At 34.7% G+C, this 16,262-nt stretch overlaps 1 protein-coding gene across 5 annotated transcripts in view; it reads right to left on the bottom strand.

Annotated features, from left to right (window-relative positions):
• The window catches only part of LOC119646152 (matrix metalloproteinase-2), a 90,152-nt gene that overhangs the window by 6,175 nt on the left and 67,715 nt on the right, over positions 1 to 16,262 (bottom strand). The window contains exons 3-8 of one of the 5 annotated variants that reach the window (XR_005248697.1): positions 11,692 to 12,098; positions 7,413 to 7,945; positions 6,810 to 7,186; positions 4,886 to 4,973; positions 984 to 1,360; positions 586 to 856 (exon numbers count right to left, since the gene is read on the bottom strand). Coding sequence is in view for 3 of the 5 variants with exons in the window: in XM_038046523.1 (XP_037902451.1) it covers positions 4,641 to 4,678; positions 4,814 to 4,973; positions 6,810 to 7,186; positions 7,413 to 7,945; positions 11,692 to 12,098 (1,515 nt within the window). In the remaining 2 variants the exon portion in view is untranslated. Of the gene's footprint in view, positions 1 to 585; positions 857 to 983; positions 1,361 to 4,131; positions 4,679 to 4,813; positions 4,974 to 6,809; positions 7,187 to 7,412; positions 7,946 to 11,691; positions 12,099 to 16,262 lie in introns of those variants that run through there. The other 4 variants (XR_005248696.1, XM_038046523.1, XM_038046521.1 and 1 more) reach the window with 4 other exon arrangements.

The raw sequence follows: 16,262 nt of genomic DNA, 5'->3' as shown, positions 1-16,262 counted from the left end.
ATTAAACCAATTTTGTTAATTCAAACCTTTGATAATTTTTTTAGTCACATTATAAATGTATGATAAAATAATTTAATTTGAGTTGGTATTTTCCCGTATTCTGTTTTTTGAATGTTTGGAAATGAAATTCATGCAAAATTTTATTATCACTCCAAGCACGCGAATTCTTGGTTACTTCTTTTTTAGGATAAAACATGAATATGTCAAACTTTATAAAACATAGAACCAATCAAAAGTAAATCTTGGGCATAAATAAGGAATTAATGTTGTTAGGAAATTGATTTTTAAAAATCCAAACAGAACGCATATTTCAAAGGAAATATCATAATTTGTATTGAAGGCCTCTGGTATGAGTCAATTGTCTAATATCATGAAATATTCAGTTTCTTATGTATTTTGAAACACAATTTGAATATAAAAATGATTTCTCCAAAAATAATGGAGAAATATATACCTTTCTAGGAAGAAAAAATATTGTAGAAAAACATTGTTTCGAATATTACTATTCACAGCAGAGGTCTTAGAAAAATTAAAAAAATAAATTAGATTAAATCTAAAGTAAAACTGAATTGAAAATAAACCTACATTGATAAAATTTCTCGGAAATATGTTCGTATCGAATGTAAAGTCGTCATTGTTTATAGACATGGCAATTGTCCTGACACACGATTGTGTTTTTCTTTGACATAAATATAACAAATGGCAACAAATGTGTATGTGTATCGTATTCTTAATTAAAATACATATAAATAATAAAACTGATATGTAAACGTTTCGCATCGAAGAAATCAGCAACCAGGATATGATGGGAACATATCACACCATGGGTATTTTGGAGTTCTTGGAACGGTTGGTCCTTTTATTTATAAATAATTGAAGAGATAACATGAAATTATAATTAATTTCACAATGAATTAAAACAAATATTTGGTTTTAAAACGATTCAGGAGTTTGAAAATAATATGCAAGCAATCAATATTTACCTTCTTTACAGAAAAGTAGTAAATGCAGCAAACACAAGTTATGCAAAAACACAAAATTCCAAATTGTATTGATTTTGCAGAAGGAATTGTTTTTTTTTTTCAAATGAAATTCAAGGCCGAAACTTGTAATACTTGCTAATTTTGGAAACAATCCTTCTCCAAAAGTAAAAAGAAAAAATACTTCACAAGAAAGAATATTATTTTTCCCAATTTTTTTCACTTGAAGCTATTTCCTCTTTTAAAATGAATTATTTTTAACATTTAAAACAATTAACATAAGTCATAGTCAAATACATAAAATTAGGCATAACAGCAAGTTCGAGGAACATTCAGTTTATATAAATATAAAGGAGAGGGTTAACTTCGGGTTTTATTGCCTGTAAAGAATATACACATTCAACATGCGAGAATATAGAAAGATTCAATTAATTCATTTTAATATATCTCCAAAAATGAAAGGAGTAAACGATTTGTTTTTAAAATATAGGGACTCGTTCAAACGTGCGTGATACAAATCCAAAATCCAAAATGAGGGTGTTGCTTTTTGTTGCAGGGAAATTGGGTGGGTTCAGTTTCCATAGTATACAATACATACACAAACATTTTGTTGTTTAATTTAGTTCGTTACAAAAACGTGCAAGATCGTGCAATATTTTGAAGTTAATTAAAAACCATGCTTATTCTAAACTTATATTAGCAAATGTGTAATTCGATTGCCAGTCTATTTATTTTTTGGGTCCTTTAAATTACACATTAGCACATTAAAACACAACACATTATTATTAATAATGTGAACTAAGTTGGCTAAACTACAACCGCTTGTTTTTATATCATTAATTCATTCTAATGATCACCTCATTGGACGAATAATCTAAAACCTTTAAATTTTACCAATTTCAATTGGTTTTCTTTAATTGAAAACTTGATAAATGCATTCTAGTTGGATTTTTAAACCAATGATTAACATGAATTTGATTAAATGACAATTGATAGTAAATTATCAATTAATAAAATGTGTTGAAAATTTGATGAAGTGATAAAAAAGTATTTGCAGTAATTTCATACTTTGATTTTAAAGAGATGTGGCATATGAAAATTGTTTTAAAGATCACCAGAACCCAAAAAAAAAAAATTAAAGTAATATTCATGCAAATAAAGCTTTTGATATATAAAAGCTGTTTGCAAGCGATTTTAAAATTTTCTGCAACCACAATCCAATCTTTTTTTAAAAGGATTGGTTGTAAATAAAAAAATATATAATGTTAGCACAAAACTATTAAATATAACCAAACTACCTTTGACATGCATTTAAAATAATTGCACTAAGTTATTAAAATCATGCAAAAGTGTCGTGCTATTGAAATTGTTTCTAAAAAGTGTGAGGAATTTAAAAATATATATAACTTCAAATATTGATGTTGGCTTGCAAAATTGTTTTAAATGTAGATAGCACTTGATTGCTTCGTTTAACACTTTTTGATAAATTCATTTTGTTAGTGAAACCGACCAATATTGTCAATATTTACTTAGTTTCCGTTCCTTGTGGTTTTGTTTTACTTAATGCTGGAATTAATTATTTTATTTGATTATATATTACTGCATATTAGAAAGGTTCAAGTTGAGGCTTTTAGGTACTATAGTACATAGTTTTAATCTTGTTTGTAATAACTTGTTAAAAATGAATATTTTCAGTGGTAATGCGGACTATAATTACTGATACAAATCTACTGTATTAATAACAGTGTTTATATTAATTTAATATTCTAAAAACAAAGGCATGCAATTGACTTGGAAAATAAATTAGTGCAACAAATCTGCGTGAGATTAATACCAAAAACTCAATACGGTTATATGTATGAAAATCTGATTTACGGATTATTTGCAATCATTGAACTTACCTATGAAAATCTTGTGATTTTAGGCAAAGTTATTTGTCCTTTGCAAATCATGGAAGCAAACCAACTTTCGAATATACGGTACAGGAAATAACTACGTAAGTTAACTTTTATTCAATTTGACTTAAGTTGATTTCCGAGCAGCTGCAGTGCTTTTAAACTGCGTAAAAGCCATTTGCAACTATAATAATTATAAATCAACTTATGTTAGTTGAATTGAAAATTTACTTCTTACTTATTCCTGATAATTATATCATCCATGTATTCTATTATCTCTTTCTTAACTATAAATTTCTCAACCGAGATGGATGGCTAATTGTCGTCATCGGTGTTGTTGTGTTCTATACGAACACAAGTCGAAAATTGTTAGTGGAGACAATGAACTTATTGTGAATAATTTTTAATAATTTGTAAAATTGAAGCCTGCGTATTTAGGAAAATTATCGATGATACCAATCAACGAGAGAAAAGTTATTTTTGGCTTTTTCATTCCCATTAGAAGAGCACAGAGTTATAAGATTATGAAAAGTCCTTCTGGAACAATAATTGCTAACTATGTAAGAAATTATTACATGACCAAGAAACGCCAGTAATTCATATTGACTTCTTTGTGCAATTATTGAGAAATGGAATTGAAATTGGAGATTAAATGGAGTAAGTTGATTCACTATCTTTACTATCGCTTTCATATCATCCAAAATATTTTTCATTTAAAAATAATAGGGTTCCATCCAATAAAAAAATAAGAAAAATCTCAGAAAATTAATAAATAATTAATAATTATAAAAAGTAAAAGAAATGTAAGCAAATATTCCCAAACATCAAAAAAAGGAGGCATGCAAATAACTCATAATACAATGCATAGAGAAACATGGGAAAATAAAGGAACTTTCTAACTAATAGACAATTTAAAAAGAAGGCTCCTACGTTTAAAGTATATTATGTACCGCCGATTATTACCAATTTTACTTGTAAATTGTGTTTCAGATAAGGCTTGAAATTTTTAGTTTGGATGGATAGATGCTTGTATATATGGTTCTCTCCCTAAATCTCCAAACGAAAATCTTCAATTTCTTAGAATTAATCACCATAGATGTAAAGAAGCAGAACATATAGATGAATATTTGTTTCTTATATTTCTCACCGACACCATATACCAAAAATGATGATTTATGATATTATAAATAAGACAGAATATGATGTAAATGAGAGCAATGGGAACAGACAAGGAAAATAACAAAGAATAACAGATGTAAAGTAATTGAAAAAACACAAAAGTGTTTTTGTTTTATTCTTAAATAATGTATTAGAACAAAATATGGCATAACATGTTCTAAATAATATTTTTAAAATACATTTAAAACACTAAAAGTGCAATATTCGGACATTAAACTCAAGCATTTTTCTCGCAGAAATATTTATGCAAGTGAAAATTCTAAGACTACGACAGACATGTGCTGAACACAAACAAAATGTGCTCCTAAGGTTACCAGAACTAATGTGACAGTCAAGCTAATTATAAAAAATTAACATATAGGTTATAATTGCAATTTGTTTCAAGTAATTATAAACAAGATATCATATCACTGTGAATGAATTCGCTAACAAGATTCATATTCATTCTCGAAATTTCATTTTTTAAGAAAATATAGTGGCAGTTTTTATTATCTTTTCGTACTAGAAAAGATATTAAGTTCAAAAGTTACTGGGAAGTAGTTTTGTAGTTTTGTTCTTATTGTTCTTATATGTGGATTTTCCTTTATTAAATAGAATGTTTATCAGAAGGACCCTGTACGAGTTCTGCAAGTTTAATAGGAAAATTGTTTTTTTAAGAAAAGATATACCAATCTTTTATACGAGATTTAGTTTCGCGTCTTTTTTGTTTTTACTTTTTTTAAAGAGAGGTTTAGACAATACTTGGCCGGTGTCACTTACCTGCATCAAATACTAAATCATCAATATCTGAATGACTATTTGACAAACTTTGTTCTTCGGCTACTACGTTACCTAGTGGACCGAACGTTGATGGCACGTTCCTGCAGCCGAACCACCAGTAGGCTGTTGGGCGGGGGAATGGTGGATTCACTTCATCAACCTGAGCAGTTGGTAAAGAGAAGAAAATAATTTATTAGAAATATTACTTCTTAGACTTATTGTTTATATTTCTCCTTAATTCTACAATATTTTAAAGCTTTTTTGTTTTGATTTTCAGCTTAGATTAGAGAGGTCCAGAATTATCTACATGTATTGCATCAATAATGATTGAGGGTGAATACTTTTCATTCCTTTAACAATGCAAACAGATCTACTTGCAAGCGGAGAAATTAAAGACAGCACATGAATTATGCTATAGGCGACATCAGGACGAGCTTTGTACGAGTATATAAGAATTGAGAAAAAAACTCTTAGTGAAGTCTGAGTGAAATTATGCGGTGTTTTCAACGATTAATTATCTGAAATAATAAAAAACTTGTTGTTTCGTTTTCGTTGGTGTGGATATTTATTCTTGCAAATACCGATATTTCGGGAACCACTTGTTCCCTTCATGAGTGCGAAACTTGTTAGCACGAAACCAACGAAAAAGAAACAACAAGTTTTTTATTATTTCAGATCTTAGTGAAGTGCCAGAGCTCGACAATTTTAGACTCTTGCCAACATTTAGTAAGAGATCTCTTTATCTTGGCGGTCAAAGGGTGGTATAGGATTTAGAGGAAAAGCGGGGGTTGATATTGGCAAAAGCTGGGAAACATCCATTGAACCAACATTAACAACTCTGCTTTCAAACCCTATCTCCATCTCTACGTGGTAATTATTCAGAGTTTTTTCTTAACGGAAAACTGTATAACTGCACCTGATGGTCTTCAACGTTGCTTATAGGACTGAGAATCGTATCCCGAAGAACTATAGCACGAAGGAAGCCTCGGGTTGGATTGGACATACAATTACGAAACTGGCAATAAAATAGAACAGACGAAAGAACTTGTGCGCCTTGTACAGACCAAAAGTTGGCCAGTAGTTGGCCGATAGCCTATCCTAACACTGGACAGGGATACCTTTCCTAGTTTTCTTGCCAGCAAAAAAATAACCCCCTCTTATCGGCTTTGGAACAACATGGGAGTGGCTATGTATCATGCCCTGGTAAACATCAAGCCTCGTAAACGAAGAGTCGGAATACAACTTAGTTATACTTATTTTTCAATAGGCAAGTAGCAAAAAAACGAACTACGGATCATCTAACTGGCACACCAAATGTTTGCTAGAAGTATCTGGTTTTGCGCAAAAAGAAATCCTCAGAAGGAATTAGTTTCAATCAAATTGACCACGTGTTAACTGAATGCTGCTACCTTGAATACCTGATCAATGTTAGAATATACCATACAGGGTGGCCAATATTAACCTGGATAACTATCTGGTCGGCGGTACGCTCGGGCTCGTATAATAGCACTACCTCAAATCGCCTCTGACAATCGGGTGAGAGTAACTACTGAAGCGTACCATAACAAAGTTCTCTGTAACACACGTCTAGATATCATACGCCCTAAAGATGAAGTATCACCAACTGACTTTCACAGCCACCTGAATAACATCAGTAATGGTTTAATAATGATTGTGAACTAGCAATGAAACGGAAGAATGCTGCATAGTGGGTATCTAGGTATCTCAAAGAGCACAAATTATCGCAAGCGGAAAAACGACTTCACAAATAGTAGAATGAAACTTGGAAAAACTAACAAGTTAGCGGGAAACTATATACACCTCGATGCTCCTCTTGCTAAGACAACGACGAAAATCTGGCTTCCAGATTATTTAAGGATTTAAGGGATCATTTTGTGGACTTCATAATTTAATATGATGTAGCATTTAACTAATATAATAATTTACTACAATGTTCTTATATTTAAAGAAAAAATAACTAACAGTATCAACTTACCGAGAATGTTCTATCGTTAAACCGATAGTATTTATCACCCTTGAAGAAATATGTATAACCATTTGTATACTGTAAGGCGGCATCTAAATTATTTGGCAAACCCTCCCAATTTGAAATTGGTTTTGGGTATGTTTGTTTAACTGGTGGTCGTTTGAGTGGATCAAATCTCCAGAACTTTGTACCCTTATAGAAGTAAATTTTTCCATTTCCACCCCACACCATGGCCGCATCAATATGATCCGGTATTCCAACGAAACCATCACTAATTTCTTTAGGATAGTCACCATCCATTTGTCGTCCATAATATCGCCAATATTTTGTGCCTTTGAAGAAATATGTTTTACCATTTTTATATGTAAAAGCTGCATCGATGTCGCCTGTAAAGAAGAAAGTTGAATTGGATTTATTTTATGCTTTTGTTGATAGTTTAATTTAGTAGGATGGATGACTTTTTCTACGATTCTAAAGGTACCTTCGATTTAGTATTTGATAAAGTGTCGGATGATTTGTATTTTGAAGATACCTTTAATATGTTACTTCTCACAAATTCAGTAGAGTGGAAAACTTGAAAATGACATTGTTTTCAAATTTTGAAGAACTCACCTTCCAAACCAGGCCATCCTTCTGAAATCAATTTTGGATAACCCTCAGCAACAGCATTTTCCGTCAGTCTATAATATTTATCACCCTTGAAAGCATACGTGAATCCCTCGGCAGTGTTGAAAATTGTGTCAATTCGTGGATCTTTACACAATTCGTTATCCTCTGCACGTGGTACGAACGAGGGTTTCCTTGTGCTTGGCGATGTGGGATAACTTGCTCCCCTTGTTGTTTTCTTACCGTATAGCGCTTGAATAGCATAAATATCGTCGGAGTCTAATTTGAAAACTGGATCAAAACCACGATAGAACGGTGCCATTAAAGCTGATCGAACATCTGAATGACTTAATCCTAATGAATGTCCAAATTCGTGCGCCGCGACTTGGAACAAATTTGTACCACGTGGACTACCAATTGTCCAGAGCTCGGCATCGTCAAAATGGGCATCTCCACCATAAACTGGGAAATAGGCATGAGCTAGAGTACCACCTGGACCGTCAAATGGATCACCGTCGCCGTGTTCGTTTTCTTCAAATCTGAAAGATATAAAAGTAGATTTTAGATGATATTCGAATAGATTTTATAGATTGCAGAATAGTATAAGTATTGTGCAAGAAGACTACACATAGGAGAAGAAAACAAAGTTCTCGGGGCACGGCATCATTGCGTATTCACGGGGTAGGTAGGAGGTAGCTAAGTAGCCCGTGGCTTTTGTGGTTCATGTGAGTTTTTCCATCTCATGTGCTAAGCCACAAACAGCTGGGCCTGCAGTTCGGAACCACTCGGCCGCACACTAATGTACTGCGTTACATACACGACACTAATACCGAAGTAAATGAACAAAGAACGTCGAACATGTGTAATGTTTTTCTTCCACCATACAACTTCATGCAACGCCTCGTATGGATTTTTCAAAGACTTGTTTTTTAATGTGGAGTTACATATATTTGGAAATGAATTTTCTATTTTGCTGAGGGGGTTAAAATCGAGCATTTCTTATTATTTGAAAATGTTAGTTTTCCCACTGTTTAACAATTTTCTCGAATTTATTTTTTCTCAAATTAAAGATGTTAGATATTCATATGTTAAAATTTCAGGTTCACTGACTAAATCATCGTGTAATAGTTGTTTCTATCACCACTGGATATAATAATGCAATTGTGAGCAATTGCGTTCTTAGAACAATAGAATGAGTAATTACATTCATGGAGTATTAAAATAAATTGCCTAGGGCATTGGGATTTTAGCAATCGCGTGTTTAACACTAACTAAAATAAATTGAAGTATCTCGTAAAAAGTTCTAAATCCAGGAAACTTAATACTTTCAGCAGTAACATCAAGGCCAATTATGTTCTATTCCTCGTATACTAAGTAAATATTCTCCGGGATTGATTCTGCTGGGAAATTTCTGTTACGAATGTAATTAAGTGCAATACGTACAGTATTTTCGTGAAAAGGTAACCATCATTATCAATGGCGACGCGAGCGGTGTCCGGTCTAGGTCTACCTAAGTAAGGAGCTCTAAACATTCCGGTGTTCTCAGGTCCGATATCCTCAGTAGCTATCTGAGGTCTGGCCCCACGTCATCGCCCCATTTCAGACAGGGTTTGCCACGTATTCTTTCGTCTGGATGAGGCAATTTGTATATCTCGGATTGTTTTACTCATTTTGTCGATATCGTCCGCATGGGCGAGTAGTTGGGTGTACTTGGAGAGGATGGTGCCTCCCCCAAAAACAGATGATTTCTTCCAAGGCTAGGTTAAAAAGTGTGCATGTTAGGGCATCCCTTTGTCCCAAGCCCGCCATCCACTGTCGTTGATGGCGAGAGGTCTCTAGAATAGCCTTTCCACTTTTATCTGGGCTCGCACATTGGTTGCGTCATCCCAGTCAGACCTATCAATTTAGTCGGTGTACTGAATTATCTCTTGCTAGACTAGCGTGGGGAGGCTTTATAATCGATGAAGAGATCGTACCACTGATGGAAATATTAAAACAGTTTTGCATCGTCGGTCGCAGTGAGAAAATCGGCTGCTGATATGCCTATAGTGACATTTTCATAGTTCACTGCCCCAAATTTCGAACCGTTTCGTGTAATTGTTCGCTCCCATATATAACCATTTTGAAGGTAATCCTCAGCTATATTACAACAAGCTCCTTTAATCAAGTAAGTGACTATTATATTTTTTCCAAAGCTTAGGTAGAGATTACCTCTTATAGCAATTTCTGTTCGTGTTGAACTATGTTAGCACTTCATTCAAGACCGTAACGGTACACTACAGTACCCTGTAGGAGACAATGTGGTCAGCATTTCGCTGGCCCAAGATTATTATGATACCTCGATTTGACTCAGGTACTCTAATCTCTCTGCAACCAGTGAGATTTGAACCGCGACGTTTTAATTTTTGCATTGACTGTAAGTGGGGAGGAGTTGGGGAGCTAGGTACTCGATCGTAAAGAGGCGAAATCGGCAGTGAGTAGTTTTATAACTAGTCGGAAAGCCAGAAGCGGAGCGCTTCAAGTATGAAAAGTTTTGTGTATTTCTTAAATAAAAACATTTGAGTGGACGTTTGTCCCATTATTACTTCGCACGTAATATATATGCATTCAAATTTTTAAAATTTGCCCTAAAGCGATAACTTTGACCTATTATAACTTTGTTAGTAATGGTGCGATTTCTACCAAATTTGATAGAATCATGCCTTATGTCATAGTCTATATTGCAGCCGATTACTAAAAATTATAGTAATATACTATTATTAATTTTATTTGAATAGACATCGGCATAGAAGGTATTTCGGAGCTTAGGTACTATGTAGTGGCAGCTTCGTGATTTTTCACATTTTTCGGTTGGGTAGGTTCTGAGAATGGGTCCGTGAAATAATGACCGCTTTTGGTCTTGGGAAGAGTTCCTAATATCCGTTACCTTTTCTTAACTGCATGGACGTTGTTTTTCAGGTTTTGTTCGCAAAACAAAACCTTATTAAAATCGGTTCAATGTCTGTCCGTCTGTCTGTCAGCCACAGGCACTTTTCTCAGAAATGGCTATACCGATTGACACGAAATTTGGTGAGAAGGTGGGACCTGCGGATCCCCAGACATGCAGTGAGTGATATCTTCCTACGTTGAGATTTAGGGGGGGTCCCCATACATGTAAAAGGGGGGTGTACAATTTTCTTTCACCAAATATAGTCATGTGGGGTATCACATGAAAGGGCTTAATTAGTACATTTCGAAACCGGTCTTAATTTTGAGATTCGTTAAAAAGGCGGGGAGTGGGAGGGGTGGAAAGTGATGATTTCTTTAACGGACCCATTCTTAGAAATTACCCAACAGAAAAATCTGAAAAAAACATGAAGCTGCCTCTATTTGGTGCCCAGGCCTCAAAATACTCTCCATATCGATATCTGTTCAAATTAAGTTAATAATAGTATATTACCATATTTTTGGGGAAATTGAGTAAAACCCCCCCCTGGGTTTATTCCAGAGTTATAAAAGTTGGTAGTAGTATAAAATATAATATGAAGCATATTATCCCAGAATTTGATCAAAATCATACTATTAGTAACAAAGTTACAGTAGGTCAAAGTTGTCTTTACCGTGTAAATTTACAACCCGAAGTACAAAATCTGACATGCTAAATGCATATTCTTAACGGGCTAGGTACAAATGGGATAGTTCTACACTCAAATATACTCACACAAGAAGCAAACAAAACCTTTCATACCTGAAATGCCCAGCTTCCAGTTTCCCGACTTATTTACTATTATTCAAACAAAAATTTATCTTTGACTTAGCTTAGGTCGTCTAAACTTCACATCCTTGTCGTGTTTTTGCGATTATATAAAGAAGCGTCTTCCACCTGTTGCCACTTTCGATCACGCTGTGTTCAGGGCAGAAGTGAGGCAACGTCTGATGAGTTGCTTCTGCCCTGCACGAAACTGGTAGTCTTTCTTTTTGTATATGTGGGTGCTATACCGTAAACGGGGGGTCTGGGGACCATAAAAGGTGGGAGTGAGTTGCTCCTCATTTTATCCGGTCCAACATCAAGCTGATGTGGACTTAGGACCCCTCATATCCTAAACGAAAAGCACTTATCTTGCTATCTTGATAGGTCTTGGTTCAGCATGCCCATTATATAAGATTGTTGCCATCCAAATATTGAAAATTCTTTTCCGCAGACAAATAAGGTCGGTATATCTGTGATTACTTAACTATCCTCCCAAACAGTGTGGATAGGAAAACGAAAACAAATAGGATATATTGAATGAAGATCATTACTAACCTGATTTCAATATGAACTGGATTGGTTGATTTTGGCGTGAACGTAAGGTCCGTATATCCACTCCAGACAGCAAAAGCCCTAGCTAATTCAGCATCAACGTCGCTTCGCTTCAACCGTTTTGGATACTTTGATATTCTGTATGTTAAGTTTTTAACCTTCCATCGACTTCCTTGTAGTGCATATCGTTTTGATCGTGAGTCAGAGCCGAATCCAATCTTATCTCGTACACCACATCGTGGCAATGACATTAGTTCTGTAGTTTCTGAATCCAATTCACCAGTCACATTTAAGCCCGCAAATGATTGAAAATCTCTAATAGCTCGCTCCCATGTTTCCTGATCAAGTAATCCACCACTTGATGGATTTTTGGCTGAGGCAGGTAAATATCCAAATTGCGATAGGTATATCTGTAAAAGATAAATGAAAATGGACATTAGCTTTAGGGCCGTGAATGAAGTATTTTAAGGTTTTCACCTTTGACCGTGCTTGACATATACCTATTAGTGCCAGGACTATAAGTATGAATGAAGCATTCATCGTTTTTGCACTGAATAAAATTAAAGAGTAGGGAGTGAAGATTCGGTCGAAATTTCTTACAGAGTTACTAGGATAGGATAGGCAGAAATCACTGAATGGTATATCTGATATTGTTCTAGTGTGTATAGGGAAACAGTCGCCTAAACAAACATATCCTAGCGCACTTCACTTGTACCGTGGAAAATCACTTTAATCTTGCTAATCAAATACACTATTATATACATATATTGGAAGAGAATTACAATAATTAAACTATTATTGAAAAAAGTCAGGGAACTACCTCTTAGCAACACTAACAGGTAACTATTACTTAAGGTGTTAACTTCGATAATAATTCAACAATTCCTCTGATCATCATAATGAATAAGAATAATCGGCAATCGCATTAACAATGGAGATAGAACAGTTTAAAATTCACATCGTCTACTATAGTGAAATATGTAGATTCGAGGGCAGTAGACGATTTTCGTCTGAAGCTTGGAGTAACGAAGTCAGCACAACAGATGAGACTTTGCTATACAGTGGGGATGAAAAAGGAACGGTTTTAGATGTAAGACAGGAATGGGAGCTAGATAAACCTAGAGTTTTTGTTAAATTAAAGAAAAGACGAAAGGGATGAAGATACGGGGGAATTGAAGTCTTAACAGTTTTGGTTTATCATTGAGAGCAAAGGAGGAAGTGAGTGATTATTCTTTGGAATGTTCAAATAGTATTTAGTTAAATATTGGGATTTTCATGAATATTGTTGCAAAATAATGAGGACAGAGTGTCAGTAGTACTGCATTCACTCTTAAAGGTGTAGATATCGAATAACTGAAGATTTATTTTCCTCTTAGTTTCGCTCTTTCAAACATTTTTCAACGAAGACTGTTCATCAGCTCTTTATTCTAATAATTATTTAAATTAGTCATTCAGAACACATAGTGCGACATAGAGGCTACGTCATCGATCAACATCAGGCACCAAAATCCACTATTCGCTGATATACTGAGCCTGAACTTGGCGGCTAGACTACCTAACAATTATAACAATAACTCCATCTCAAAGGTTCTTCTCCGAATGTTAAGGTTCTTAGAATATTTAATTCAATTCAGTAAGTTTACAATATCTGTATGTAAAGATCTTGGTATTGAAGTTCTAATTAAATCAATGCCAAGCGGAATTGTGATGACGGGTGCTGGCGGCATTTAGCTTTAGTCGGTATGTCGACAAAGTAAGAATGCAATATCAGTGATCAGTTTGATTGAATGGTCATGCATGCAATGCAGTTTTTGCTGTTTTGTTATAATTGGTGTCATATGAGAGCGAGACTGAGTAGGTAATACAGATAGGAGAGTTGCTGGATTTGTGCAGTAGTCCAAGGGCAAAAATTATTACTTAGTTGCTCCTCTGAGAAATGCAGTTGAAAAGTGTAAGTGGTTTTTATGAATATGTTGAGAAATATACAGCAAGACATCTCTTTATCTTAGATCCTTGGATCCTAAAAAAAATAAAGGTGAATAAATGCTAAGTATCGTGGTTGTCATCCTCATGAACCCCGGAGCCAACAGGCGTAACAGTATGAACAATTTCGTTGATACCTGAGCTTTCGGATAAAGTGAAATATTAGTAATAAAACTGAAAGATTTAGGGCTAATTTGATTATAGTTAATGAAGTTAAATATTATACATCTGGGAGCTCATTTTGTTTATTGAATAGTTTGCTCTTTTGTATGTTTGGGCGCAGAGGTCTGATATTACGAAATTGAACAGCGAACAGTGAAAAGGTTCATTATATTGTATATCGTTGTATACCTTTCCACTTCTACAATTTTTTACACCAGAATAGCTTTGGATAATAATGAAGCAATAGAAGTTGTACGTCTTTAGAGGTTATATGTGAAATTATTCATAAGAGGGAAAGGAACTACTCAGTAATATGGTGTATTACGTTGGGTTGCTAATCTGCTAGTAATGTAAGGAATTACAATTGAGAAATTGAAAACTTTCCGATAAGTGTTGAGTCTTTTTCAGAAGATGCAGTGTTGTTTTCGGAGCCCGGGTTCGAATCGTGTTGTATAGCAACAAGCATAGTAAGTAATGTTTGTTGGCTTAATGGCATTTGCCACCACATGGGCCAAATGTTCATCAAAATATGAAACAAATCGATCGGGATGCTTAAATTGACTTGAATTGAACTTATCACAAGACCTTAAATAAGCAATTTTTGCTTTGAAGGACGATTTAGGTTTATCTGCTTTTTGAGAGTTAAATAAGACCCCCTTTTTAACATCTATCAAAGACTGATGTTGTTTAATTCAATTCAAATATTGTCGGGTATTAATAAGGTTATTCTAGGTGCGGCAAGAAATAGGTCTCAATGTCATGTGCTACATTGTATGTCTCCTATTCACTCTATCGTGGAGTATAGGATATCCGCACAGCCTCTTTATTGTTATTACTTTTTGTACAAATGCAAGATTAACACAAATGTTCATGATGCTCATGATTAAGTAAAAAAATCAAAAGTCACCTCCATCAACTGCTTTCGGTAGGTACTATTCATTTTGGGGGGAAAAAAGTGTCTGTGGACTAGAAGGAAGTAGCAAGCTGCTCCTCAAAATGTGTGTGATCTATCAGCAAAGTAGAGGTCGGACCGATAACATCTATAAGGTATAGGTGAGGCCTCTATCCAATGACCTTACCTGAATTTTCTCACAAACGTTCAATTTTTTAGTTTCGTAATATAACTGATCAAATACTGGTTGCGGTTCTATGCTCATTGTAAGCCCAACGGCATCCTATCGTTCCATTCTCTGTGGAGACAAGGACATGGGAGTATATGAAAGAAGATAAAATGTTTGGTCGCCCAGCCTGCTCAGAAGAGGTAGAGGAAAAATGTAGAGTAGCACAAGCAGTACAGACAACTGATGTCTCATCGGCGGTTTCTTATCAAATGGGTCCTTACAAGTGGAGAAAAAATGTAAAAATTGACATCCTCTGGCCTTATTTAGTTAGTAAAAGTGTCCAGTTTGAACTATCAAATTTAAAAAATTTTGTCGAATTCCACTATTCTATACTGGACGATATCACTACATCAGCGAGAACCCTGGACCGTGCTGACATAACGGTCGTTGGTGAGACGTCCTTTTTTTCGGCTGTTGCGGTTCTAGCTCCCTTCGTATGCATGAATAACTTCACAACAACTATCGTAACAATCATAGCCAATAAACACTTATCTGCCCTGTCCCAGGGTTTGGTTTTATGGTTAACAATAAATGGGTATTATCAGATGTGTGCGACCTAGAAAGGGATGTAATGTTTTCGAGTTGTGAAAGGTTCAATTGTTCCATGTCCAGAAATTCCTAGAAGTCATGGATGATGTCAGATGACGCTTTTTACAGCTTAGTTACCACTGACTGAAAGGCACTAGCTTTACTTAGTTTTCTTCTCGTTCCTCCTTTAAAAGAGATCCAAGAAGGTTTGAGTTTCCTTTGGAAGAAGAAAATTCAGAAGACTGTGAGGATTCAGTAAGCTTGGGTGTAAGTCAAAGAAGACATTGCCTTCTGTGAGGAGAACTGAAAAATTGTGAAACATGACATATATTGAAAAGAAATAAAACCAGAAAGGAAAATATATTTTTTTTGATTCATACTTTATCTGTGAAAACTTGCTAGAAACGCTCTCACATACATATGACTGACAAAGCTGAAAACAAAGCATCAAACATCACTTTGACTAAGAAAAACCATTGAATATATAATCTAGGTTGCCGTCGGCAGGAACGGAGAAGGAAAAATTGTGAATCTTAATGACGAGTGATATCAAAATGTAATGGTTGATTTTTTGTCAAAGGTGCGATGATTTTAATTATATAATTACTGACTGGTATATTGTATCCCACTATTAATTCCTGATATTTTACGAGGGGTGTTGATAACATAGAGCTCCCAAATCGGTAGAATAGGAGGAAGATGCGTTAAGTGAAATCCAGAAACACTGATGCACTCTCCCCCTCTTTACCGTATCTGCCTCGCTACACCGTTCAGTGTCGG

Source organism: Hermetia illucens, chromosome 1 (genome assembly GCF_905115235.1).
Source record: "Hermetia illucens chromosome 1, iHerIll2.2.curated.20191125, whole genome shotgun sequence".
Taxonomy (NCBI): Eukaryota; Metazoa; Arthropoda; class Insecta; order Diptera; family Stratiomyidae; genus Hermetia; species Hermetia illucens.
The sequence above is the reverse complement of the archived record's forward strand: the minus strand, read 5'-3'. Positions and strand labels throughout refer to the sequence as shown.